The 26395-nt window shown below is 38.2% G+C and overlaps 1 protein-coding gene across 3 annotated transcripts; it reads left to right on the forward strand.

The window, feature by feature from the left end:
• The first annotated feature begins 949 nt into the window (after positions 1-949).
• LOC115975638 (uncharacterized protein C3F10.06c) lies at positions 950-24790 on the forward strand. 3 transcript variants are annotated; one of them, XM_031096504.1, is made up of 7 exons: positions 956-1342; positions 3437-3591; positions 9454-10150; positions 21690-21790; positions 21891-21999; positions 22447-22506; positions 24244-24790. In XM_031096504.1, the coding sequence occupies exons 1-7, from the start codon at positions 1048-1050 to the stop codon at positions 24408-24410; spliced, it is 1584 nt and encodes a 527-aa protein (XP_030952364.1). In that variant the 5' UTR covers positions 956-1047; the 3' UTR covers positions 24411-24790. The 3 variants fall into 3 exon arrangements, with proteins under 3 accessions (XP_030952365.1, XP_030952364.1, XP_030952366.1); XM_031096506.1 differs by having other exon boundaries at positions 972-1342; positions 3442-3591; XM_031096505.1 differs by lacking the exon at positions 22447-22506 and having other exon boundaries at positions 950-1342.
• Positions 24791-26395: the final 1605 nt, after the last annotated feature.

The raw sequence follows: 26395 nt of genomic DNA on the forward strand, positions 1-26395 counted from the left end.
CTTACTTGATGAGGTTTGACAAGTTTGCCAATCTATGGGAAGAGAAGAGAGAAGAGACCAGAAAGAGAAAAAATATTGTTTCACGTGACCAAAAGAATAAGAGTTGTAAGCCACGCAAGACCGAGATTGTTTTCCAAATATATTTTTTGAAAAACAACCTATAGAAAATAGACCTTATTTTTGTTAGGGTTTTCCGTTAACTAAAAGATAGTTTTCCATTGACCAATTTTTTTACGCTACCAAACACTGAAAAATATGGAAAACTATCTTTACAGAAAGTTTTCCAATGAAACAAATAGAGCGGTACAACTATAGACCTAATAGAATCCATTTGACATAAAAAGAAAAATTTTGGCACCTAGATTTAAGGTCTATTTGGGATCCGCTTATTTTGTTGAAATTGAAAACTTTTTACTGAAAGTGCTGTAGATAAAGGTAAAAGTTAGTTAAAATAGTACAATGAGACCTATAAATAGTATCAAAAAGTGCAAGTGAGACCCATGAATAGTAGCAAAAATAAACTGAATAGTAAAATAAGTTGACAAAAATAATATTGTCAAACAAACACTTAGTATCTATTTGGATATTGCATCTGTGTCTGCGTCTAGCATTTCACCTTTTTTTTTTTTTTTTTTTTGAGAAGAGCGTTAACTAAGTTCTAGGGGGTCCCGTGGACTGTTCATGAGACCCATAAACCATTTTTTTAACAAAATTTTTATTAAAAATAGGTCTCACGGTACTATTCACACATTTTAAAATTATTTTGCTACAATGTTTTTAGTTTTCAGTTTTTAATTTTTAACAAAATAAGCTGTATCCATACGGACCCTTAATAATAATGAACTATTATCCCCGAGCTCATATAGTATGAAATCTAGCGAAGTTCATTGGAAATAATAGGCTAAATTGCAATTAACATTTTGTGATGATTTTGATTTTGTCCTTTAAAATTTCAAATCATATGGTATCTAGGAGCTAACCCAAAAAAAGAAATCGACAGGTCGTATTGCATCAGCGCTCTGCAGAGACAGAGAGACAGGGAGAGCGATGGAGGAAGACGAGGGTTCGGCGAGGAAGCTGAGCATATACAGAGCAGCGAGGAGCATAAAGCGTAGAGAGAACACAGTGTACAACGCCTTGCGATCCATATACGAGGATTCCATCTTCGTGGGAGAGATCTCCCAGCTATGGCCGGACCTCCCTCTCCTCGCCAACCTTCGCTGTGGCCTCTGGTATTCCCCTAAATTCCACTCCACCTGTTACTTCAAATCCACCGACGGCCACAACAACAACTGGTCTTTCAGCACCTCTCGCCTCAACCTCCACGTCGCTCTCCTCGCCGGTATATTCCCTACTTCTTTGCTTTCTCACACTTAGGGCAGCAATTTTTTGTTTGGATGCTCAGAAAGTTAGGGAAAGAAGATTATTAGACCACGCAATGATGAAATTTTGAAGTTCGAATTTATCTTTTGTCATTAGATTTTAAGAAGTTGTATTTTTGCCCTTGAACTCTATTTTTCTCTTTTTACGTTTTATTTATTTATTGTTATTATTATTTATTAATTTTTATTAGCATGTTGTATTTTAGAGAAGAAGATAGAACCTGGCTTTTATTTTAGAGGTGGAAAAACAGATAGTTTAGGTTCTATTCTTTGTCCAAAAATATTGTCAAGGTTCTCTTTTTGTTCTTTTTGTCAGACACACTGGCAAAAAACTTAATGAGATAATCTGAATAAGCGTGAATTAGCCCCGGTTGTAGATTTTGGGGATTGGAGGAGTTGACTGATTATCTATGTGGTACCGTTGGGAGTTTGCCAATCAACTATTTGGGTATACCTTTGGCTTTGGGGTTGTCTTTCACGGCACAGTGTGTGGAATTCCATTCTAGAGAAGATGAAATGACAATTGGTTGGGCTGGATAAAGATATGTCTGTTAAAAGGGGGACGATCAACGCGAGTACAATGTTTAGTCTTTCGACTTACTACCTCTCTTTGTTTACCATCCTATCTCATGTTTCAAATCGAATAGAGAAGTTGCAAAGAAAATTCTTAGATCAAGTTTAACTTAATGGATTAGAATACAATGTGTTCTCCACTTTCTTGTGGCAGTTTGGGGTGCATAGCTTAGGTACCTCTAATCAAGCTCTCTTAGAGAAGTGGCTATGGCATTTTGGGAGGAAGAGACACACTTGTGGAAACGGGTCATTGCATTAAAGAATAGGGTGGAAGGTGGAGGTTGTACAATGAAGCCAGTGTGAAGAACTCATAGGTGTAGTTTATGGAGGAATATTAGAGTAGGGTGGGATAGATTTGTTAGCCATGTGCACTTTGAGGTGGGGAATGGAGAACGTGTATGATTTTCTCATGATAGGTTGTGTGGGAAATGGGGATCTACCTATGAAGGAGTTGTATGACTTGTATGCGACATTGTAACCTTTGCTAAATGATTAGGACGCTTTCATGTCCTCATACTTGGAATGTAGTATTGAAGGGAGGGAGAAACATTAAAATGTCTGGTTCATTAGGCAGTTTAATGACTGAGAATTTGACTTGATTGCTTCCATGCGTATCTTACTGTATTCAAATATGCCAAGGAGTGTGAGTCCTGGAAGAATGAGATGGAGTTTGACAGGTACTATGGTGTGCTGTGAACCCCAAGGGAGATCTCTTTTCCATGGAGAGGAATTTAATGTGCCAGAAGTGGTTAGTTTTTTTGTTTTTGTTTTGGTGTGCATGCATGTGGACAGTTTTGTGAGGGAAGATTTTGACTAATGATAATCTTAAAAAGAGAGGAATCACATTGGTAGATTGGTGGATCACTTGTTACTTCATTGTGATTTTGCTAATGTATGGTTGCGGCTATTTTTTGGACACTATGTAGAGTGTTTGATTTACTAGTTGGTTGGCTGAATTGGTTCTATAAACTTTTGTACGCTGTGTGGAATTTAGTTCCTTTGTGTTTGATGTGGCTTTTGTGGAGGGAGTGGAATTCCTGTACCCTTGAAGATGTAGAGGTTTTGGAAGTGCGGTTGAGGATTTCATTTCTTAGATTACTCTATGAATGGTCAACTGTCCTAGGTTTCACTGATAGTGGTACTAACACAGAGTTCACTAGTGCGCTCTCTTTTACTTGTAATTATTTGGATATAATTCTTTAGGCTATCTTATGGTTTGTATTCCAATGTAGCTTTTTTGGAATAAAAAAATTTACTTCTCAAAAAAAAAAAAAAAAAAAAAAAAAACCTTAATGAGAATGGATGAAAAGGTGAAATATAGAAACATTTTTTAATTTTCAAAGATGGACATACAATTTTTTAAATTTTAAGAATAAAAATAGAACTTGGGCTATATTCCAGGGATGAAAAAGAATATTAAACTTTTTTTTAAAATAAATTTATCTAATCTCGGCAGTAATCGTGTGGTTTTTGATGGGTAGGACAGAAGGGAGGGTGTATTATAGTTGATTCCACAAGGAGAGGGAAGCGGTTTCCGGATAGCATGTCAAAGACGATACCCATTTGGACTTGTGTTTTAAATCGGTGCATTCACAATCATTTGAACAATATGCGTGATACTGCACAGATGGATAAGGTGAGTTCTGGTAAAAGTTCATTGTACTTTAATTAAGTAAAACTTCAATATGTGTGTACAATTTTGGGCTCTTAAGGTTTGTGTTTATTTTTGACTGAGTACTGTTTTATTGTTTTGACTTTTGAGCATGATGACTATGCAGTATGTCTCTTTAGTGATTTGTGATTGGATTATGTTTAATAGTTTATAACTCTCTCTCTCTCTCTCTATATATATATATATATATAATTATCATTTTGAGAGAAAGGTTCTTGAGGCCTGACTAGCTCGGATTAGTCACATAATTCTCTGGTTTTTTTGTTTTCTTGGTCATCATGGGTGGTTCCATTTTCTTTTTTGTCGAATCCAAAACGTTTGAATTTTCAGTGGAGGAGGGAGGTACTTTCTACTTGTTACGTATATTTGAAAGTAATAAGGATTCTCTCCGGTTGGTTTTCATGGGAAAAGAGAGTGCTATACGTTTGCTAACTTATGTTGAGGATCTCATGTCAAATACACGTCCTGATAATTTTGCTAGAACCTTCAAGGATGGTAATAAGGTTTTTATTTTGCAACTGAGATTCAATGCACATGGAAGCTTTCTTATGATCTCTGAACTTCTTCATGGTCGTCGGAAGGGCCTCATCATTGTACCGGAAGGAAAGTTGGGTAGTGGGTGGAGAGGTTTTGGCTTTCATCTACGTAAGGCTATTGCTCCCGATACTCTTGTCGTTAAACCGCCATCTCAATCTGCCCTGTTCCCGACAGTGCAAAAGTTTAGAAATCAAAAATCCTTTCTGTCGGTAGTGGTGGATGGTGATCGGAAAACCAGTGGTGGAAGTGGAACAGGAAAGCATGCAATGCCCAACATTCAAAATTCAATCAAATCAAATCCATCAATCAAGTCTATCTTGAGCAGTCAGAAGACTTAGAACCAGGATTTGCACGATAGGGGTGCTGGGCAGGTAAGCGCGATTCTTGAGGCTGAATTCATGCTTGAAATAAAGGACGACGCTCTTAATGGTGCTGAATCTTCTTTGTCGCTAGAAGTTTCTTTATGTTTGGAGTGTGGGCTGAATGGTAAGTGGGAAATTAAGTGCTCTAACATTAAGGAAGTGGGTTGTTCTGGTGTTGGGCCCACGCAAGCTGTCTTTAGGCCCAATGCACTTGCTGAAGCTTCCCCACTTAAGCCACCTCATGTCCACAAACTTAAGCCCAAGCCCAAGCCCACTATGGTCTGGCAACCCAAAAGAAAAGAACTGACCGCCAGGTCTTTCCCGATGCAATAGACCCAAACTCCAGGGATGTCGAGTCCATGCAAGAGACCCAACCAGTCTTTGTCGTGTCCATTGATAATGCCTCTGATGTCATCAATGGTCTCCGATGTCTCCGATGTCGCCGCTGCTCAATCTCTCAACTCCGACAAGATCGTTGAAGCCAGGTTTGAGTTATTGGTGCCGATTGACTCGAATCAAGTCTCTGATGCAGTCGAGTTTGAGCTTCTCGGCTCCGACGAGTCTGTGGAGGCCAGGAATGGTTCGGCATGCACCACAGATAGCGACGAGAGCTTAGTGCGTGACCTCCGACTGATTCTCCAGGAGCATTCTGGCAATATAGTCAAGAAATGGGGGAACTCGGAGCTGTGGGTTCTTGAATTATGCGATGGGAGGAGGGTTGCAGTTCCGCTTCAGATCTCTTTGCCTCGGTGTGAAGCTACAGAGGTTTTGGAAAAGCAACAATAGCTGGCCTTAGTTACGTTGGAGTCTTCTGACATTACAAATGTGTCATCGGCTCTTTTCGAAGAGGATGAAGTATTGGTGGAGGATGGGGTTTCAGATACCTACTCGGAGGAAGCTGATCAGCCCCTAGTTGTTGATCCAATTTCTTTTTCTTTACCTTTGGCCATGGCAGAGCAGTCACTTGTAGATGAGGAAAGTGTTGTGGGTATGGATACTTTAGAGAGTCAGGAACCTTATTCCGATTGGTTTCAAAAGAGATTCAATAATTTCGATAGCTTCCTTGGCACGTCCCTTGAGGGTTTAGAAGATCAAGCAACAAAATTTTTATTGGCTGTTGAAGCTGAATTATATTAGAGGGCTGAGGTGAACAAGAAATCATGTGGTTTAAAAGGTTCGGGGGTGAAAGGTTTAAGAGAGTTGAAAGGGTTGTTTAGCTCCATTAATTATGGCTCTTCATCTGCTAGGCGATGTGGTATTAATAGGAATTGGGTTCTTTTTGTTGCTCAATGAATTTGAAGCTTCTTTCCTGGAATGTCAGAGGTCTAAATGAAGTTGACAAGAGGCTTCAGATTCGTAACTTGTTGCGATCCTTGAAGGCTGATATTATGTGTTTGCAAGAGACCAAACTAGAGTGGATTACTAGAGATATTGTTCGAAGTATATGGAGTTGTCCATATGTAGATTGGTTGTACTTGGGCTTAGATGGTGCTTCTGGAGGTATTTTATTGATGTGGGATAGCCGGGTTGTGGAAAAGGTGGAGGAAGCGGTGGGGCATTTTTCGGTTTCATGCAAGTTTAAAAATGTAGGCGACCAATTTGAGTTGGCTTTTACAGTTGTATATGGGCCAAATTTGAACAAAAGGCGTAGGTTGATGTGGGAGGAACTAACCGGGTTGATCAGTTGGTGGGATTTGCCTTGGTGCCTTGGAGGGGACTTTAATATAATCCGTTTCCCATCAGAGTGTTTGGGGGCTGCTAGCTTCTCCTGGGCTATGTATGGATTTTCTGACTTTGTTTCATTGCATGGGTTGATGGATATCCATATGGAAGGGGGCCTTTATACCTGGTCCAATACTTCTTCAGCTTCTCGGCTAGACTGGTTCCTTTTCTCCCCACTTTTGGCAGATCACTTCACTCAGTTCACCCAAAAAAGGATGTCTAGAGTTCTTTCTGACCATTTTCCTATTTTGTTGGAGGGTGGGAGTCAACGAAGAGGTAGAATTCCTTTCCGTTTTGAAAATATGTGGTTGAGGGTGAATAATTTTGTCGACAAAGTGAAGAAGTGGTGGGCATCCTATTTGTTCCAAGGAACCCCAAGTTTTATTCTTGCTAAGAAGTTGGCTGCCTTGAAGTTGGGTTTAAAAAAGTGGAATGAGACTGAGTTTGGCAATGTTACTTTTAAGAAACAGGACCTTTGGAGCAAGCTGAATGGGGATGCTAAAGAGGAGACTCATAGACTATTTGCTGAGAAGAAGTTAGAACAAACTAATCTTCGTACAGATATTGAAAAGTTGACTCTTATGGAAGAGACTAGTTGGAGACAAAAGTCTAGGGTGTTGCATTTGAAGGAAGGGGATGCCAATACCAGATTCTTTCATAGAATGGCTAATTCTAATAGAAAAAATAATGGTATTGAAAGCCTAATGGTTAATGGTACCTTGTCTTCGGATCAGGGTATAATTGCAGACTACATTACTCATTTCTTCATGAATTTGTACTCTGAGCAGCGGGTTGAGCGGCCGTTTCCGGATTCGTTGGTTTTTCCAATGATATCTGGTGAGAATGCGGATTGGTTAGAGAGGCCTTTTGAAGAGGCAGAAATTTTTGATGTCATCCATAGTTTTCATGGTGATAAATCCCCTGGTCCAGATGGCTTCCCAATGGTTTTTTTCCAAGCTGGCTGGGGGATTGTTAAGCCTGATCTCATGGCTATATTTCATCTTTTTTTTGCCAATGGTCAGTTTGAGAAAAGTTTAAACGCAACTTTTATTACTCTCATTCCTAAAAAACATGCAGCTAACACTTATCAAAAAAAAAAAACATGCAGCTAATGAGATTAGAGATTTTCGGCCCATTAGTTTGGTTGGGGGCTTTATAAAATTATTGCTAAAGTTTTGGCTAATCGTCTCCGCTCAGTGATGGGGGATATAATCTCAGCATCTTAGAATGCTTTTGTGAGGGACAGACAGATCCTTGACCCTGTTCTTATTGCTAATGAATATCTTGACAGTAGATTGAAGTTTGGGGTGTCGGGGCTGATTTGTAAGCTGGATGTTGAGAAGGCTTTTGACCATGTAAACTGGAATTTTCTACTGTAGATGTTAGAAAGAAGTGGATTCTCTGCCAAATGGAGACAATGGATCCTCTTTTGTCTATTTAATGTCCGTTTCTCCATCTTGATTAATGGCTCTCCTTGTGGATTCTTTGGTAGCACCAGAGGTTTGAGGCAAGGTGATCCGTTGTCTCCATTGTTGTTTGTTTTGGTGATGGAAGCTCTTGGAAGAATGTTGGATAAGGTAGTTCATGAAGGTCGCATGTTAGGATTAAATGGAGAGGAGATTGGCAGGTTGGAAACGCTTATATTTATCCAAGGGAGGTAGAGTCACCCTAATCAAAAGCACCCTATTTAATTTACCCACTTATTTTCTATCTTTATTTCCTATTCCTGCTAGTGTGGCTAACCGAATTGAGAGGATCCAGCGGAATTTCTTATGGGGCAGTTTTGGAGGATCCTAAAATTCATTTGGTTAAATGGGCTACTGTTTGTTCTCCTATTTCTTCGGGTGGCTTAGGGATAAGGAAGATAAGACTTTTCAATGAAGATTTACTTGGGAAGTGGCTTTGGCGATTTGGGATTGAGGAAGATGCCCTTTGGAGATAAGTGATAGAGATGAAATATGGATGTGTGTGTTTTTTTGGGGGGGGGGGGGCTGGTGTACCAGAGCTGTGATTGGCCCTTATGGTGTTGGTTTATGGAAAAATATCAATCAAGGATAGCCTTCTTTCTCTCGTCATATTCTGTATGATATTGGTGATGGGTCTAGAGTGAAGTTTTTTGGCAAGACCGGTGGTGTAGAGAGACATCTCTTGCTGTTAGATATCCGGACTTGTTCAGATTTTGCAGGAATAAGGATGCCAGTGTGGCTGAGCTTATGATGTCCACCAATGGTATCCTTTTTTGGGATGTGAGATTCGTTAGGGGTGTGCATGCTTGGGATCTCGAGGCTATGTTTGACTTCATGGAAACCATATATTGTTCTCCTATAAGGGGGCTGGGTGAGGATAAAATATGTTGGATTCCTAGCAAAGATAAGGGTTTCTTGGTTAGTGATTATTATAGAATTTTAGCTGGCACCACTTCCTATGGTTTTCCTTGGAAAAGTATTTGGAAGCAGAAGATTCCCTCTAGAATTGCTTTCTTTGTTTGGACTGCTGTCTTAGGGAAATGCTTGACGATTGATAATTTACGTAAAAGGAAGGTGTGGTTATTGGATTGGTACTACATGTGTAAGAGAAATGGTGAATCGGTTGACCATCTATTCCTACATTGCCCTTTTGCTATGGATCTATGGTCTATGGTTTTGGGTCTTTTTGGAGTAACTTGGGTTATGCCGCACACTTTTTTGGGGCTGTTACGGTGTTGGCAAGGCAGCTTTGGTCCTCATCGAAATGGTTATATTTGGTCCATCATTCCTCATTGCTTATTGTGGTGTCTTTGGAGGGAGAGGAATAGTAGATGTTTTGAAGATATTGAGAGATCTATTTCGGACCTCAAGCATCTCTTTTTTAGAACTTTAAGGGATTGGTTGTTTGCTTTGCAAAATAAATCATTCCCTTCTTTTATTGATTTCCTAGACTCTTGCAATTTCTGTATTTGATTTCTTTTCCCTTGTTCACTCCCTGTGCACTAAGGTGTTCCTTTTTTATCAATATATCTTATTACTTATCAAAATATATATATATATATATATATATTTATTTCATGTTGTTGATATGTAAATAGTAATGACTGAAGTAAAACTTAAGCAATGCTTGTTGATTTGTATATTTGCATGTATCATTTCCTTGAGCATAAGTTGTCAGTGATGATCTTAAATGATAAATATTTCTATGTTGCTCTATGTGCTGGCTTGATTTTGAACAGGAGTCAAATACTTCTGATCAACATCATGAAAGAACAAGATGTGTCTCTGTTGATTGGGATTGCTCCTTGCATCTTCCCCTCTGGGTTTCTGAAACAGAGAAGGCGTCTATTGAGAGTCACATAGAAGAATGGACTAAACAACTGGATGCAAGCGGTGCTGATATTGCATCTCTAACGACGTGCTTGAAAAAGCCCTTACGCCCACTATGGATTTCGCAAAAAACTGTCATCTGGTTAAATGAAGTGCCTGACCATGGTTCCTGGGATTTCACACCCATCATACTTGTTTCTGCCTCTTCCTCAAGTGGTGTAATTCAACACAAGTCTACATCAGAGTATAGCTGGAATTATATACCGGGAGCTGGGGATGATGAAGAAAGCTGGGCAAGGGGTTTATCACCTAATCTTTTCTGGACTCACGTCTATGATCTTATAAACTTGGGGCCTGATTTGTGTAATCAGAAAGTAGCAGATATAGTTGAAAAGGATAGAGTATATCGTGCCCAAAGGGGACAAACTGCTCCTCAGGTCACAGTCAAGGCCCCAAAATTGTTAGAGAGCTCATATCATTTTTCACAAGAAGTGCCCCTACTGTTGGGTATTTCAAACCTTGAAATTAATACGAAGTCTTCTGATCAAGATTGTGCAATCTCTTGGCTGGGTTCAACAAATCTTGCAGTTGGCACATCCCAAGTTGGTATGCTTTATTAACACTCTTTATTATTTTTATTTTTCTCTTTGTAATCCACTAATGCTGGTTTCTTAGATTTCCAAAATTTTGCTTCATTGGTATATTTTTCTCTTAATTGTTCTTGAACTTGGAACCTGGAAGGTGGAAGGAGGTGAGTTGTGGTTGATTGATGACTAGTGTGAAATTTAGTCAATTTTATTATGGATTGGATTCGTTACAATTAAGTAGAACTAAAATAGATTTCATGGAATGTAAGTTTAGTAAAAGTAGAAATAAAGATGAAGGGGCTATAAGACTTGATGGTCAAGAGATACCAAAGAGTGAGAGTTTTTGATATCTTGGATCAATAATTTATAAAGATGAAGATATTGAAGAGGATGTGAATCATAGGATAATAGTAAAGAGGATGAAGTGGAGAAGCACATTAGGAATATTGTGTAATCATAGAATATCTATTAAGTTAAAAGGGAAAATTTTATAAGATTGTTATAAGAGCAACTATGCTCTATGATATTGAATATTGGCTCTTAAGAAGCATCATATTCATAAAAAAAAGTGTTAAGATGAATAAGTGGAAATACAAGGAAAGATAGGATTTGAAACGATGAAATTCCCTTAAAGATAGGGTTGTTTGCATTAATGAAAAGATGAGGGAGAATCACTTGAGATGCTTTGGTCAAGTTGAGGGAACGAAAAAAGGTAGAGGAAGACCAAAAATAATATTAATAGAAGTAATAAAAAAAGATATGTCAACTAAGAAAGTAACAAAAAATATGACTATGGATAATGTTGTGAAAATTGTGAAATATTCTGTTTACGCAAGGTTAAAGAATAGAGAATAGAGAGGAGAAAATACGACCCAAGGAATTTACGTGGGTTGGCTATGCCCAAAGGACTGAATAAAGTTTCACTATAATTTTGGAGGTTGTTTTTCACTATAATTTTGGAGATTACAACAATTGCTTGAAGACACTCTCACACAAACCCAAATCCCTAATACACCATTGGTTCTCTCACAAATAAATAGAGAACACCCTATTGTATTTAGAAAAGAGTTGTAGGACACTATAGCTTCCTATCTCTTGTGCACACACAGAAGAAGCTATTTCACTTTGCTATCTCATGTAGGAGCTCTCTTTTCTTACATCTTTTCTCTCAAACTCACCATCTATTTATAACTTGAGGTTTATAACTAGAGGTTCAGCCGAAATGCCAATAGTTTCAATACATGAAACTTACTTGGTCAAAGAAAATGGCAAGCATTTATTGCCAATGGAGTCATCCATTTCGGTTACAAAGAGAAATCCAATTTTGGATTGTATGTCAGAGGTGGTTGTTCCTTGCCTTTTGACAATACGTGCAAGACAACAACATTTAATGTTTGCTTGTAATGTCAAGTCATTGACATTAAAATTCAAGCCATTCCAACAGATAAAACAGATTAGTGGAAGAGGATACATGCAGCTAATCATAACTAGTCTGTTGAAGATCCATAGCCGACCCTATAAATTTTGGGACTAAGGTTTGATTGTTGTATCTGTTACAAATAGAAGTAGAGGCATCTCCTATTAGATTAACTAGCCGCAAACCCACGCGATGCGTGGGAATATATAAATATTATATTATGAGATGTAATATATAAAAAGTAACAATTATATTATATTATGGGATGTGATATATAAAAAGTAACAATTATATTATATTATGGGATGTAATATATAAAAAGTAACAATACTTCAAGTATTGTCTATTTTTTTCAACAAATTTCTACAAGTATTTTTTAACTCTTTATTTTTACAAATATATCATTCTATTATTTTTTTGTGTTTGATTAGTAATTTTTTAAGGTGAACCATATTCTTCTAACTTTTGTTGTAGTTTGTTATATTTGCCTAATATACAACTAAACTTTATAAATTTCAAATTTATTATTCAAAATTCTCATCTTGTAAGGAATAAGGAGATTAACATAATAATCAAAATTCATCACAAAATTACAATGTTATTTTAACCAAAATTAAAATGAAACCAAAGGAATAAAAGATAGATTTTAAAATAATTTATTACTCAAACAATTGGCAGGCATATTCAAATTTATAGCTATGTAGATTGTGTTTTGATATAAACTCAAATTCCTATTTCCAAAAAAAAAAAAAAAAAAATTAAGTATTAACCCAAATCAAAATTCAACCAAAGCTATAAAAGGGAGAGAGTAGACTTTGTAATGGGAAATTAAAAAAACACAATACCAAAACACATTTATAAAATAAAAATTAAAAAAAAAAAACAAAAAGAAAATACATCAACCTTAATTAGAGTTATAAGAAAGAACAAAAATCCACCAAAAGAAAGTAGAGAGAGAGTACTTACAATTTTTGTGTATGGATTGAATGGGAGAAATGATATCAAATTTATACAAAATAAAATGGGGAGAAGAAGAGTCAAAATATAAGAAAAAGAAAATGATGAAGTGTAACGGTAAAGTAGAGAGTAGTGAGAGATAAAGAGGCAAAGAGGGAGGAGAAAGGTTGAGGAAGTGTAACAGTAGGAATGGACTAATAGGGAGTAGAAGAGTTTTTTTTTGAGTAGGGAGAAGAAAAGTTTAAAAAGAGAAAAGAAGTAGAAAAGAAGTGGATGATGTGGCTGTTGATGTGGCATAATAGAAGCATAACAACAATAAATGCTACCCTTAAGTTTTTCAATATATGTGTGTGTGTGTATATATGGATTTGTTAAAAATCTATAATTGACCCCAAATTTTTGAAAGTTTTGTTGTTGTGTTGCTAGTATGGTTTCACATATTTTCGAAATTTATGTTTGATTACATATGTGAAAAGAGATTCTGTTATAATATTTTGAACTATAAATAAATACAAAACATGAAGAAAGTTCTCATTTATTGAAATAATGTGGTGGAAATCCTTCTGTAACGGCCCTCCTTTTTTAAAACTCCCTGCATGTATGGATCCCGTGATGCATCCTTGTCATTGCTTTTTTGATCAATAGTTGGTATGCATTCTCCTCCCTACCCCCCTCCCTCGCCACCCCCACCCCCACCCCCACCCTCACCCCCAACTGTCGCCATCTTTTCTTCCCTCCTTACCTTCTTCACACATTCCTCCTCCCCCTCCTCTTCCTTTTCCTTTCCACCATAGTTTTGTTTTTTTCTCATATCCTCTCTTTTATCCCCCTCCTCCAACTTTGCCTACTTTGTCCCCACCACCTCAGGGGTCTAACCTTGCTTTCCCTAAATTGCCTACACTTGTACCTGCTCCATTAACCTCACCAAAAATTCCCACCATAGAAACCTCACAAAATATCCTTCCTTCAACTCTTTTTTCTGGTCATGGGGGCTGAAAGAGGTCTTTTCGTATTGATGCAAAACTTTTTTCTTTATCTTTTGATGGGGTTTGGTCTGATTTGTATGCTATTCATGAGACATGAGATGCCGGGATGTTAAGAGCTCTATCTGGGTTGGACGTAGGGGCATGGAGTGGATTCTTACCTGTTTTGCTGATATACGTGATTGGGTGCCAGGACAAGATGTCCTTTGTAAGAGATTCAAGGACAATGGGAAGTTGATAGAGTTCTGTGGTAGATCAAATAAAGCTGGTCTTTTTGTGGTTCTAACGGTATATTTTGGAGGGGCTCGGAGAGGTTGTGTTATCATACCAGCAAGTTTTAATCGTGTTGGTTGGTCTTTGTTTCAAAAAGAGCTAGGAAATTTTTTATCTGGTGCAAAACCTGCAAGTTTGGCCGGAGTAGCTTCCAATAATATTGGTGGTGATGGTCAGTTAGCCGGTGGCGGCCGAAATAGAATAATTTACCTGTTTATGGTAACTAGTGGCTAGGGGTGGCAATTTTTATTCATATCCATGAATCCGCCCATTACTCCACCTTATTTGGATAAGTCTTAACCCAACCCATTTGAATATTTGGGTTAAATGGGTAAAGACCCATTTGGTTATTTAATTAGATGGGTCTAAATGGATAAATCCACTAATATCCACTAAACCCATTTAAAATTTAAAATTAAATAAACCTACAAATACCTACTAAATCCTTCTAAAATCTAAAATTTAAATAAACAGTATAACCTCTTAGATTTCTAATTCCTTGTTAACCTAAAACGTCTCCAACAATTATTTTCCTTAATTAGGTAAACTTTTTATTACTGAAAACCCCAAAATAGGAAAAAAAATATTTACGCATAATATTCAATACTCTGTTACCTTTCCTTTTCCTTAGGTTTCTAGGAAACCAAACATCAAAAAAATTAAACATAATAATATTTAAGATTATTTTTTTTCTTAGTTTTCTCGGGAACCAAACATTGATCGGAAATCCAAACCTGATAAGTGGAGAGTGGTGAATTGGAGAGAGTCTTCGAAGTTGAATCAGTAGACGATTTAGGCGAAGCCTTAGTGGACTCAGACAGGGCGGGCCAAGATACTGTGCCCATTACAGGACTAGCCTCAACGACGCCGCTGTTTGAGGGTTTGTTCCAAGCGAGCTTCTTTGGGCGAGCTGCATTGCCGTCATTACCACCATCGGAGCCCTCGCCGGCATCCGGTGGTGGTGACAATGAAGCCATTTTCGGAGGAGAGGAATCGGGGAACGGAGTCGCTAGTTCCAGTTGAGAAACCGAAAGCTGAGTTTGATGATGTTGATGTTGATGATGAATGGCCTTGATTTTGGTTAATTTTGAAAGTGTAGGGGGGTATTTGGGTCATTTTTGGTATTTAAGGGTATTTTGGTAATTTTAGAAGTCAATAGGGTATTAGACTAGTTTGATAGGTATTTGGGTCATATTGGATTAAATGGGAGATTTACTAATTAAATGGGTTGGGCGGGTAATGGATAATTTAATTTATATATAAATAGGTCATAAATGGATAAATGGATAATTACACACCCAACCCATCTATGACCCAACCCATTTATGACCCAATCCGCCCATTTGCCACCCCTACCAATGGCAGTCAAGAAAATTTGAAAAAATGGGAACCATTTTGGGGAATAACAAGATTCATGGAGATCCTATAGTAAATGTTTCAGTTATAAATGGCAGACCCATGCGGGTTTTTAATTTTAAGTTGACTTCCGCTAATTTGGCTTTGAGAGTTTGCAAGCCTGAGGGTGGGTAACATGTGGTGTTTTGTGTGGATAATAAGGAGTTTTGTTGCTCCAATGATTTAAGTGGTAGGTTGGAGGCTTTAAAACCAATAGACCAGTGGTTAGGGCTGTCTAGTGGGTACGTGACCCGACCAAACCGATCAGATCTGCCCGACCCGAAGCCCAACGGGTGGGTCCAAATAGCATGGTTGGTTGGATTCAGGTCATATGCTATTAAAAACCAAAAGTTCGGTTTGGGTGTCAGGTTAAGCAATTTGAAACCCGTAGAAACCGACCCGACCGCTAATACACTTAAAAAGGATTTGGGTCTATTTTCACGCTTAAAGTCAAGACCTGATCTCTCTCTTAGTCTCTCAAAGTTAAGATTATTTATTTATTTATTTATTTTTTCACGCTCTCTCTCTCTCATCTCTTTCAAATCCCTACCTTAGCCTCTAGCTTAATGCCACCACCGGCCCTACTGCCATCGGCCCGCCGTACTGGGTTGAGTCTTGCTTTAAACCCCACTCTCTTGAAGTAAAGAACAACAGAAAACGAGAAAGAGAGAGAAAAGGAAAGACATGGAAGACTGCGGAGGTACGGGTGACGAGGGAGAAGGAAGACTAGACACCACTGGAGCGAGTAGTCGGAGGAGTGAGTGGTTTGAACAAGCTTTCTCTAGAGGTCAAAGGTGGATCCAGCTAAAGCCTCCTCTGATCTGCATGGCTTTGATCTTGTTTATCTTGTGTAATCTGATGGTAGATGTAGTGATGGTGAGTGGAGGGAGTGGTGGTGGTGCCAGTTGAGTCTTATTTATCCTCTTTCTCTCTCTTTCTTTTAGTCTCGGATCTGGGTTTGTAGTGTTTTTGGTATTTGATTTGAATCTTAGATTTGGGTTTGGTGTTTTTGGTGCTATTTGATTTGAATCTCAGATTTGGGTTTGTGATATTTTTGGTGTTATTAGATTTTTGTAGTTTTGGATTATGGTTGTGAAATGTGAGAGGTGTTCTTTGAGTTTGAGGTTGATTTCTTTTGTGTTTTTCGTCAGACTTGGAATTACTTGACAGCTCCGACTTGCCTAACCTATGACTCGAGATATTGGGTCCAACCTAAATATTCGGTCGATTGCGGGTCCATTTTTCATACACCTGATCTAATCGGGTCAGTTGTGGGTTAATGTCAAACTCGATCCGACCTGACCTGTGGATAACCCTACCCGTGGCCTCATTTAACCCAAAAGGCAAGGGTCATTTTGTCAAGCCCAACCCAATACAATTAAGTTATGATTCACTTGCCTTGTGTGTGTTGGTGCTGGGTGGGAGCTCGAGAGGAAGTGGGTTGAGATTGAGTGGGGATTTCGAGGCTCTAGTGATTGAAGTAGTGCCTAAACGATGCGATAGTTCTGCCCTCATCGCCATCTTCCTAATGCCCCGATGGACTCATCTTTTGTTAGGGTGGAGGGAGGTTATCCTGATGACGTGGCAAGAGCGATGGAGGCTCGCAAGTTCATCGGTAAAGCGGTGGGTAGTTTGGGTATGGAGGCAGATAATCTGGATCCGATGACTAGTGGCTTGGTTTCAGGGGCGATGGTGATGCCGATTGGGTCTATGGCAGTCGATTCTTCTCACCATCAAAATTAGTGGGTCGACTAGAATCATTTTTCTCCTCTCTCGGATTTGGATAATGAGATGGGTTTTTGTTCTAGGGAGAAAGATGATTTCACGGAAGTATCAAGTGAGAGCGGAGATCAATGGTGCAATCCTAAAGCTGAGTTAGTGCCGACAAGCTCCTTGGATGGGTTTGAGTTGATACAAGGTGGTTCTAAGCCTCTTCTTCTACCGTGGAAGCACTGTGGAGTTAATCCTAGTGGTGTTTTTCACGGGGAGACAGAGAGTGGTATATTGGAGTGTTCATCTTTATCTAGGTGGGATCCTAATGAGCAGAGGGAGTTGGTGTGACCTAGGAAGTTGAAGAGGGTGAGATTATGGGGTCAGATGTGAAAAATTCAAAATGGGTGGTGAGCTTGATGAAAAGTTTTTGTAAAATTGTGGGTTTCCTCTTTTACAACAAGATTAATGTATGGCTTTGTTTTGTCTTTTGGAACAAGACTGTATTGATGTGGTAAACACTGGGTCTTCTAAAGGACTAGCAAACTCAAGGCAGAAAGGGCTTAGGGAACTTAAAGGTTTGATTTCTACAATTAATTATGATAGGGCATCTTCTAAAGGGAGGAATTGAGGTTCTTTAGATGGTCTGGAGGTGATTACTAGTTTTAAATGAGTTTACGACTTTTATCCTGGAATGTTAGGGGATTTAACAATCCTAAAAAGCGAGAGGTATGTAAGAATCTTCTTAAGAAGTGGAATTGTGATATTGTTTGCTTTCAGGAAACCAAACTAAATTCTTTAAACTCTTCTGTTGTTTGAAGTCGAAGTCTTTGGGGTAGCCCATTCCTAGACTAGCTTGTGTTGGAAGTAGTTAACATTGCAGGGGGGTTCTACTGGTTTGGGACAAAAGGGCTCATGAAAAAATTGATGTTTCTATAGGTTAGTTTTCTGTTAATGTTTTACTGAAGGGGGTTGTGGATGATTTTGTATGAGCATGTACAGGAGTGTATGGACCTAATGATGATAGTCAACGGGGTGCTCTGTGGGAGGAGCTTGCAAGGGTGCACTCTAGGTGGAATGTGGCATGGTGTTTGATTGGGGATATTAATATTATTCGATATATGGTGAGAGATTTGGTTGCAAGGCTCTCAGTCTGGCTATGTTTGCATTCTTGGATTTCATTGAGGCTAATTACCTTGTTGATTTACCCCTTGAAGGGGCTTTGTGCACCTGGTTTAGAGATTCTGGGACAGATTGTATGTCAAGAATTGATAGAACTTTGGCATTGGTGGATTGGGTAGATCATTTTTGGGAATGAGTCTCAAAGGGTACTTCCCTGAGTAGTTTCTAATCATTGCCCACTATTGGTGGTAGTTGGTGGCATTAGTAAAGGTCAAAGTGCCTTTTAAGTTTGAGAATATGTGGTTGAAAGATGAGGGTTTTGTGGAGAGAGTTCGGCAATGGTGGAATGGGTATTGTTTTCTGGGCTCTCCTAGCTTTATTTAGGCTCGGAAATTAAAAGCTCTTAAAGATGATTTGAAAAAGTGGAATAAGGAGGAATTTGGGGATTTGGTGTTTTGGAAGAAAAGCCTTTTGTTTGAACTGTTGTGTTTGGATGCTAGAGAGGACTTGTTGGGTCTTTCACATGAGGAACAAACTTGTTGTACTCAGATTAAAGGTGATATTGCCTATTTAGCTTCTTTGGAGGAGATCTCTTGGAGATAAAATTCTTGGGTTTTGTTTGTGAAGGAGGGTGACAATAATACTTGTTTCTTTCACCGGGTAGCAAATTCCCGTAGAAAAACTAATTATATTAGAGGTATAGAGGTGGATGTTGTCCTTTATGAGGATGAGGAAGACGTACATTCTAAGGTGGTTCAATGTTATCAGGGTTTGAATACAGAGTCAGATACATGGCGTCCTTCCATAGATGGTTTGGAGTTTGCTAGTATTGAGGAGGATGAGTGGCTTTCTCTTGTGAGGGATTTTTCTAAGGAAGAGGTGGAACAGGTCCTCCAAGAGATGGAGGGTGATAAAGCCTCTGGTCTTGACAGTTTCACTATGACTTTTTTTCATAAATGCTGGAGTGTAGTGGAAAAAATTTTTATGGCCTTCTTTGATCATTTCCATAGGAGATTAGAGTTTGAACGGTCTCTGAATGCTTCTTTTTTATCTTTAATACCCAAGAAAAATAATGCATTGAATATTAAAGATTTTCAGCCTATCAGTTCAATGGACAGTGTGTATAAGTTGTTATCTAAGTTGTTGGTCAGCAGATTGAGGATGTTGTTGGACAAACTCATTTTTGAGTCGCAAAATTCTTTTGTTGGTGGTAGACAGATTTTGGATTTAGTGCTTATTGCTAATGAATGTCTTGATAGTTGATTGAAGTATCGTACTTCGGGAGTGGTTTGTAAGTTTGATATTGAAAAAGCCTATGATCAAGTGAATTGGGACACTTTGTTCTATTTGTTAGACATGATGGTTTTTGGGGTTCGATGGAGGGGATGGTTAAAGGCTTGTGTCATTACTGTTTGTTTCTTAGTTTTGCTTAATGGATCTCTTGTTGGTTTCTTTGGTAGCTTACGAGATATAAGACAAGGTGATCTATTGTCTCCTCTTCTCTTTTGATCATGGAAGTTTTTAGTCAAATTCTGAATAAAAATGAGGAAGGTGGTCTTCTTTGGGGCTTTCATGTGGGACTTGTTAATGTTATTGGTATTCGCATTTCCCATCTACTTTTTGCTGATGATACTATTCTTTTTTGTGATGCTTCTAGGGAGCAATTGCTTTCAATTAAGGTTGGCTTTGACTTGCTTTCAAGTTTTTACCAGTTTGAAGGTCAATGTGGGGAAAAGTGAGATTGCCCTTACTCAGGTGAGTAACATTCAAATTTTGGCCAACATTCTTCAATGCAGGGAGGGTAGTTTGCCTATGACTTACTTGGGTATGCCAATGGGTACTTTGTATAAGACAGCCTTTATCTGGAACCCTATTCTGGAGATGATGGAGAAGAAGCTTTCAGGCTAGAAGTGTTTTTATAAGGGTGGGAGACTCACTTTGTTGAAAAGTACCCTTTCAAGTCTTCTGACTTATTATTATCTTTCCCTATTTACTGTTCCTAAAGCTGTGGCTATTAGACTAGAACGAATTCAGTTGAATTTTTTTTGTGGGGTTCCTCAAAGGAGTATTTCAAATACCCTTTGGTGGCTTGGGAAAAGGTCTGCTTACCGCGTGAGTTGGGTGGTTTAGGACTTTGGAGATGGTGCCTTTTAATCGGGCTTTATTAGGGAAATGGCTTTGAAGGTACGACCATGAAACTACTCATCTGTGGCAGAAGGTTATTGCCATGAAATATGGGGAGGGGAAAGGGGGGTGGAGCACTAGAGTCTGTAGAAGGGCTCATGGGTGTGGCTTATGGAGAAGCATTAGTGAAGGGTGGGAGAGCTTTTCTAAGCACGTGTTTTTTGTGGTGGGTGATGGTTCTCGTATTCTTTTCTGGCATGATAAGTGGATTGGGGATAATTCTCTTAAAACTCTTTATTCTCAGTTATTTGATGTGTTCAGCCAATAAGGAAACTTGTATTTATGATGTTTTAAGTCCTCCAATAGGTGGAAATGATAGATTTATCTCGGATTCCTAGGAGTAGTGATTGTGACAGTCTTTGTTGGAGCCTCAATGGAAATGGGAAGTTTGACATTTGATCTTTTTATCATAAGATTCGAAATGCTACTCCTTTTTTCCCTTGGAAGAGTATTTGGAAAGTAAAGTTTCCTAAAAGGGTGGCATTCTTTATGTGGACAACAGCTCATGGTCAGATTCTTATTTTGGATAATCTTATGCTTCGTAGTTGCCCTTTGGCGAATTGTTGTTGTAATGAGGAATTTGTGGATCACCCGTTGATTTTATATCCGTTAGCTCATTCTATGTATTTGCTTCAGCTGTTTGGGATTGTTTAGGTCATGCCAAGTTCTGTTGTAGACTTAGTATTTTGTTGGCATCATTGGCTTGGGAAACATAATTCCGATATTGAGAATTTGGTTCTAGGTTGTTTGTTGTGGATTATTTGGACTAAACGTAATCGCCGTTTTTTTGAGGATATTGAGAAATCTCTGGCTCAATTGTTAGATTTGTGCCAACGGACTCTCTTTGATTGGTCTCGGTGTTGGGGTCTCGTGGATTGTTCTACTCTTATGGATTTTCTTTTGTCTCTTAGAATAGTTTACTGTTTTTTTGTTACTCTTTGTTTCTGTTTTTTCTTTGTTCTCTATCATGAACTCTGTGTATCTTTTGTTCTATTCCTTTTTTTAATAATATTTCCTTATTACCTAGCAAAAAAAAAAAAGGGAAATCTTTCTGTGGCTCCAAAACCCTCCTTCCCCCAGCGGGGCAGGGTATAATGGAATATCTGTATGGACAAAAAAGAAAACAAGGTTTGAGAAGAACATATCTGTAGTTCCATCAAATAAAATGATTGAGTTAATATCCCACCTTTGCATGTGTGTGTCTATATATATATATGCTTTATCAAATTATTCTAGAAATCATAGTGTAAGTTGGTGTTTGTCTTCCATATTTTATTACTTTGCTGATATTAAATGTCATTTGAGGGTTATCCCACTGTTCTCTCAGATTTCTATGCTTAATGAGTTTTATGATCTCTAAATGCCCGTGTTATGTTTATTGGGCATCCGTATATCCTCTAATGCACTTATCTGTTTCTCTTTCTTATCTTACTTCCACCATCAACATTATTTGAGCAGTAATTCATAATCTGTTATGTTCACTTGGTTCTCCCTTTATTTTTTATTCTTTGGTGCAGCTGCAAATGTGTGTAATGTTGATTGCATATTAAATTGTGACCAAGAGTCCATCTCTCTCTTTCTTCCGGATGCTGAAGCATATTTGCATCTTCCTACAGTGGTGAGTATGGAAGAGCTAAGACAATAGGTCTTTTTGTTGTTATTATTATTATTTTTAATATTTGAAAACTAGTCTGCTTACTTTAGCTTTTTCTGGCCAGATGTCAAAATTGGACCGTTATTCTGTATTAAGCAATCTCCCTTTTGCGGTGAACTTTGCAAAGTTGAATCTTAGCAAAGGGAAGACACTTCTTGTTTGTTGCCATACCGGTAAAACTCTTTTTAAGTTTTCCTTGCCTAGTAAATATTACATATTTACATGGGGTTAGATCTGCCAAGTGAAGGATGGATGTCCATGGACATGAAATCATTTCAATTAAGCCCACTTGTATTTTCTCATATCGTTTCAAATGATTTTAATCCCATTATATACAGCATTAGATTTATAAACTAAAGAACATTATTTACTTGTTTCTTCAGTTATTAGTATTGTTTTGTTGCGCTCTTCTTGTTGTGTTATATTGTTGATGTTATTATTTTGGTCCAGACCCCATTGTCTGCAGTACTCGTCTTGTTTTAACTCAGCCCTTTTTGACATGGTAGCTATTTTCATGATCAAACCCTAATAAAATGGGATGGAACTATTTTGTTTACATTGGCTTCCCAAAAGTGGTGAAAAATTGTCTGCTAATATTTTGATGTATCCTCATTTTCCAGGGGAAGATATAAGTGTGTGCATTTGTCTTGCTATCTTGACGTCATTATTCAATGATGGAGGTGTGTTACCTTATCTTGCATCAAGTTTAATAGATTTTTACATTTACAGCCAATTCCTTTTTGAGAGAAAATCTAATTATTTCACAGAACTGTTACTATCTTTTTCCATTTTTCCTGTATAAGTAGCTCTTTCATTAATAAAATTGAACTAAAACATTTGTTAGCTATGAACTAAAACCCAATGGGCATTGAACTCAGTTTTTTTATTTAATAAAAAGTATTTTATTGGTAAGTTTACACATGCACACAGTGAGTTTGAACTCACGACTTTACCCTCCACCTCTTATGGAGGAGGAGGTGCTGTTTGAGCTAGAGCCCATTGGCAGCATTGAACACAGTTGTAAATACATACATACATACATACATACATCCATATATATATATATATATATATGGTGGAGCTCATTGGCTGCATTGAAGACTGTTGTAAATACATATTATATGGTACCTTTGGTAGATAGTGTGAATTTCTTCTTTTTCTCTGAAAGAGCTGTCTGGAATTGCCCAGCCAAAGTTCATGGTTGAAGGGAAATTTTGGTTGGTACAATCTGGACTAGCAGAACATTTGGAGCAAATCGCATTGATGTAGGACAAATTGGGGAATTTGTTGATTAATGAATTTATTGAATTTTTGAGCATAGAGGCTTGTTGGGCTTTTTGGTTCTTTTCTTCCTCATTTTCTCTTCTTTCTTTCTTCTCTTCTTCTTCTTTTCTTTCTCTAAGTTATTGTTCACGGGTACTGTTCATACTGCCCCTGTACACCATAAAACTTATTAATTCTTCTTCTTTACAGCCCCAAAACAAGCCCTTTCTTTTACTTATAAAAATCCTAAATCTCCACATACTTTCTCCCACCAAATAGCCATCAAATAACTCATCAAACCACCTTTTAATTCCAAACACAATGCCATAACCCTTTCTTCACTCTAAATCCTATTTTCACAAATCCTCCTAAATCTAAACCCACCGCAACCACATGCAGACAAATTCTCTAAATTGTCCTATGCCACGCATCATAAAGAATAGCTTGTGAGAGGAGGTTGGTTTCAGAAGCATTGCATGAGTGGCAAATAGCTAAGTGTTGGATGCACGGTGCTTTTGTGGTTTTCCACACCCATTTCCTCTTTAGGTTAAAAGGGTGTAGACATACAGTAATAAGCAATGCCTGAGCTATAAGCTAATTGAATAAAGAAAATTTCCATGTTATAGGCATTCCAAGTGAGTGTAACCGTTTGAAACAAATAGGTGGGCTTAGGATGGCAAGAATGTTATGGAGGATGGTGTCAGGGAGAGCGGAAGAGATGCAGCTAAAATCTCAAATCCCTTAGTTCAAAGCAGAGTCACAGACCAATAATCCTTGTCCCTTGTAAGCAGACATTTTTGTTCCAATTTATACGAACCAAGTTAGCAAATCCAATCCTTCAAACATATCTTGTTAGACTCGTCATATGTCTTTTCTATCTCTTTAATAGCCTTAAATAAGTCATATTGCATGTGTTGATTCATTTTGTATATATATATATATATATATATATATATATATATCCCTCAGTGAACTCTCCGTAATCTAGCTTATTGTCTTAAGCATGATTCTCTGTTTTATTGTTGAGACATGTTTTAAATCATCTAAATCTTCTTAATTCTCTTTGACTAACATCTGATAATAAATGATATGTGGAGTAAATGCTACCTCAATATACTTTTCAGTATTTTCTGAACTTCATACTTTCATGTTAGGAACGTTTGACGATGGGAGATCCTTTAATGAAACTCATATTACTAAATGGGAGATGCGAAGGCGACTTGTATATATCTGTAAATTTGCACCTAATGCCAGGCCATCCAGAGGAAATTTGAAGCAAGTTTTTAGTTTTCTAACTGGTGGAAGAGTCAGTTCAGTTTGATGACAACCCCATCCATATGATCACATATTGACAAGCAGGAATGTTTTCAATTCATCTCCAAAGCTGATGTAGTTGCTTTGGTAAGTTATCAAAAAGGCTGACTTGGTTTGGATATCTAGACTTTGGATTGTTTCCTTGTAATTTAGGCCAATGTCCCAAAAAGTACCTAGGGAGAAAAAGATAGAAACATTTCAAGAAACATTTCAATTCAGCCTTATCAGAATATTGGATGGCTGAATTCATATTGAATTATTTTTTTACGAAACATTTCGCTGTTAGATTACTTTACGATGGCTTGTGTTGTAGTTGGAGCACATTTCTTGGAATTTCTGTAGTATATAGGTTTTCAAGAAATCAAAGCGACAAATCTTTGCTACTTTTTTAACAACTATCAAGGTGGCATTTTATGATTACTGCACAAAAAAAAAATGATGTTAGTGGTGAAACAACGGAACATCACTCAACTTGATTTTTTTTCCAATAGGAAGTTGGTTGGTGGGTTGTTTTGTTGCTGCTTGGAATCTAGTCAAGTTCAGTGCTTATCTCCATCCAATTATTGTTTCTCCGCATTATTCAAAGGCTAAAATTTCCTGGTTTAACTCAAGGGGTCGCACTATTACCTGTTGGAAAGCAGGCTTTGTTATGTCATTTTTCTTGCTAAATCTTACCGCACTTTGGGCGTAAAATTTGAGCTGTGCCTTCATGACTAGGCTATTTGAATACTCTTTATAATTTGGCTTTAGTCGTTTAAAGCTCTATTTATTGATTTAATTTTACCTCCATACCTACTTTCCATGTATTTGGGCTTTGCCCTTTTATGTCTTTTAATGCGCGGAGAAGGAACAAAAAGATAAAAAAGCAAAGAGAAATTAGGCTTTGAATCTAAAGACTAATAAAGGATAAATATGTGTTGATGGCCATTTCGAAAGCCCAAGTGGAAGGAAGAAGCCTAGCAACACAGACAGAGAGGAGTTGGCAAACGGATAGAAAACCCATTAAGTCTAAGTGGCAGGAATGATGGATCACAAGTCCATGAGATAAACAAATGGGTCTTGAAGAGGTAAATGAGCTTAAAAGAGCCTGAAAAGAGAGAAAAAGCAAACCATGGACAGTATATGATGTGGCAAAGTGAGAATGGGCCGCGGTAAGCCCAAAGTAATGAAAGCAAAAAAAGTAAGGGGTTGATGGCAAGCCTATGAACTCCAAGGATGAGAAATAACGTAATTGGGTCGGGAAAGCCCAAAGAATTCAGTAAAAGTCCATGGTAATGCGAAGTTAGGAAAAGGGCCAAGGAAGCCCAAGGAAAGCAAACGGGCCCGGGACGCCTAAGGGAAAATAAATGGAACACAGGAGCCCGCTAGTAATGTAACACAAGAACCCATGGTCTTGTTGGGCCATTAGGGGAAGAATAAACGGTAGGCCCAAAGGGACCCAGCCAGATTGAAACAAAACAATTTCGTGGCAGAAATGATAAAGTGGTATGGTAGGAGATAGTAGTAGGAAGAAGGGTGGGTTGAGGAAAAAGCAAAGCCAACCATCAAGCAAGGCCCAACCCCGACTAGGGCAAGCCATAAAGGAAAGGGAAACCAGAAAATGGTTAAGAACGGATGGCAGACTGTGCATACCAACCACGGCAGACGCATGAGCAGCAGGCAGATTTTGGACATACATGGATGAGAGGCACGCGCATGAGCAGCACAATACAGAACACGGTGAGGTCATGGGTCAGAGGTAAGAGGGCATGGTTTGGTGGTGGGGAGGGAGGAAAACCTATTTTGAGGTTTCTACTAGGGCTCTTTTGGGGGAAGTGTCCTACTGGGATGACATTCCACTCAAATGGGCATAACTGAGCTGGAATCACTAGGTGCATGCCATGAGGGATAGGGAGAGAGAAGACACCCACACCGTAGCAGGAAAGGGTGCCACGGCAGATAAACAGACAAAATAACTTTCTTTTGTTTAGCGATGGGGAGTGGCACACAGTC

The sequence above is a fragment of the Quercus lobata genome, chromosome 2 (genome assembly GCF_001633185.2).
Source record: "Quercus lobata isolate SW786 chromosome 2, ValleyOak3.0 Primary Assembly, whole genome shotgun sequence".
Taxonomy (NCBI): Eukaryota; Viridiplantae; Streptophyta; class Magnoliopsida; order Fagales; family Fagaceae; genus Quercus; species Quercus lobata.

What these genes read in the sequence shown, in the direction of transcription:
- LOC115975638 (XM_031096504.1), top strand. Translation starts at nt 1,048, where the DNA reads ATGGAGGAAGACGAGGGTTCGGCGAGGAAGCTGAGCATATACAGAGCA. An exon ending in ATACTGCACAGATGGATAAG is followed by an intron (nt 3,592 to 9,453) that starts GTGAGTTCTGGT and finishes GATTTTGAACAG; the next exon opens with GAGTCAAATACTTCTGATCA. An exon ending in TCTTGTTTGTTGCCATACCG is followed by an intron (nt 22,000 to 22,446) that starts GTAAAACTCTTT and finishes CTCATTTTCCAG; the next exon opens with GGGAAGATATAAGTGTGTGC.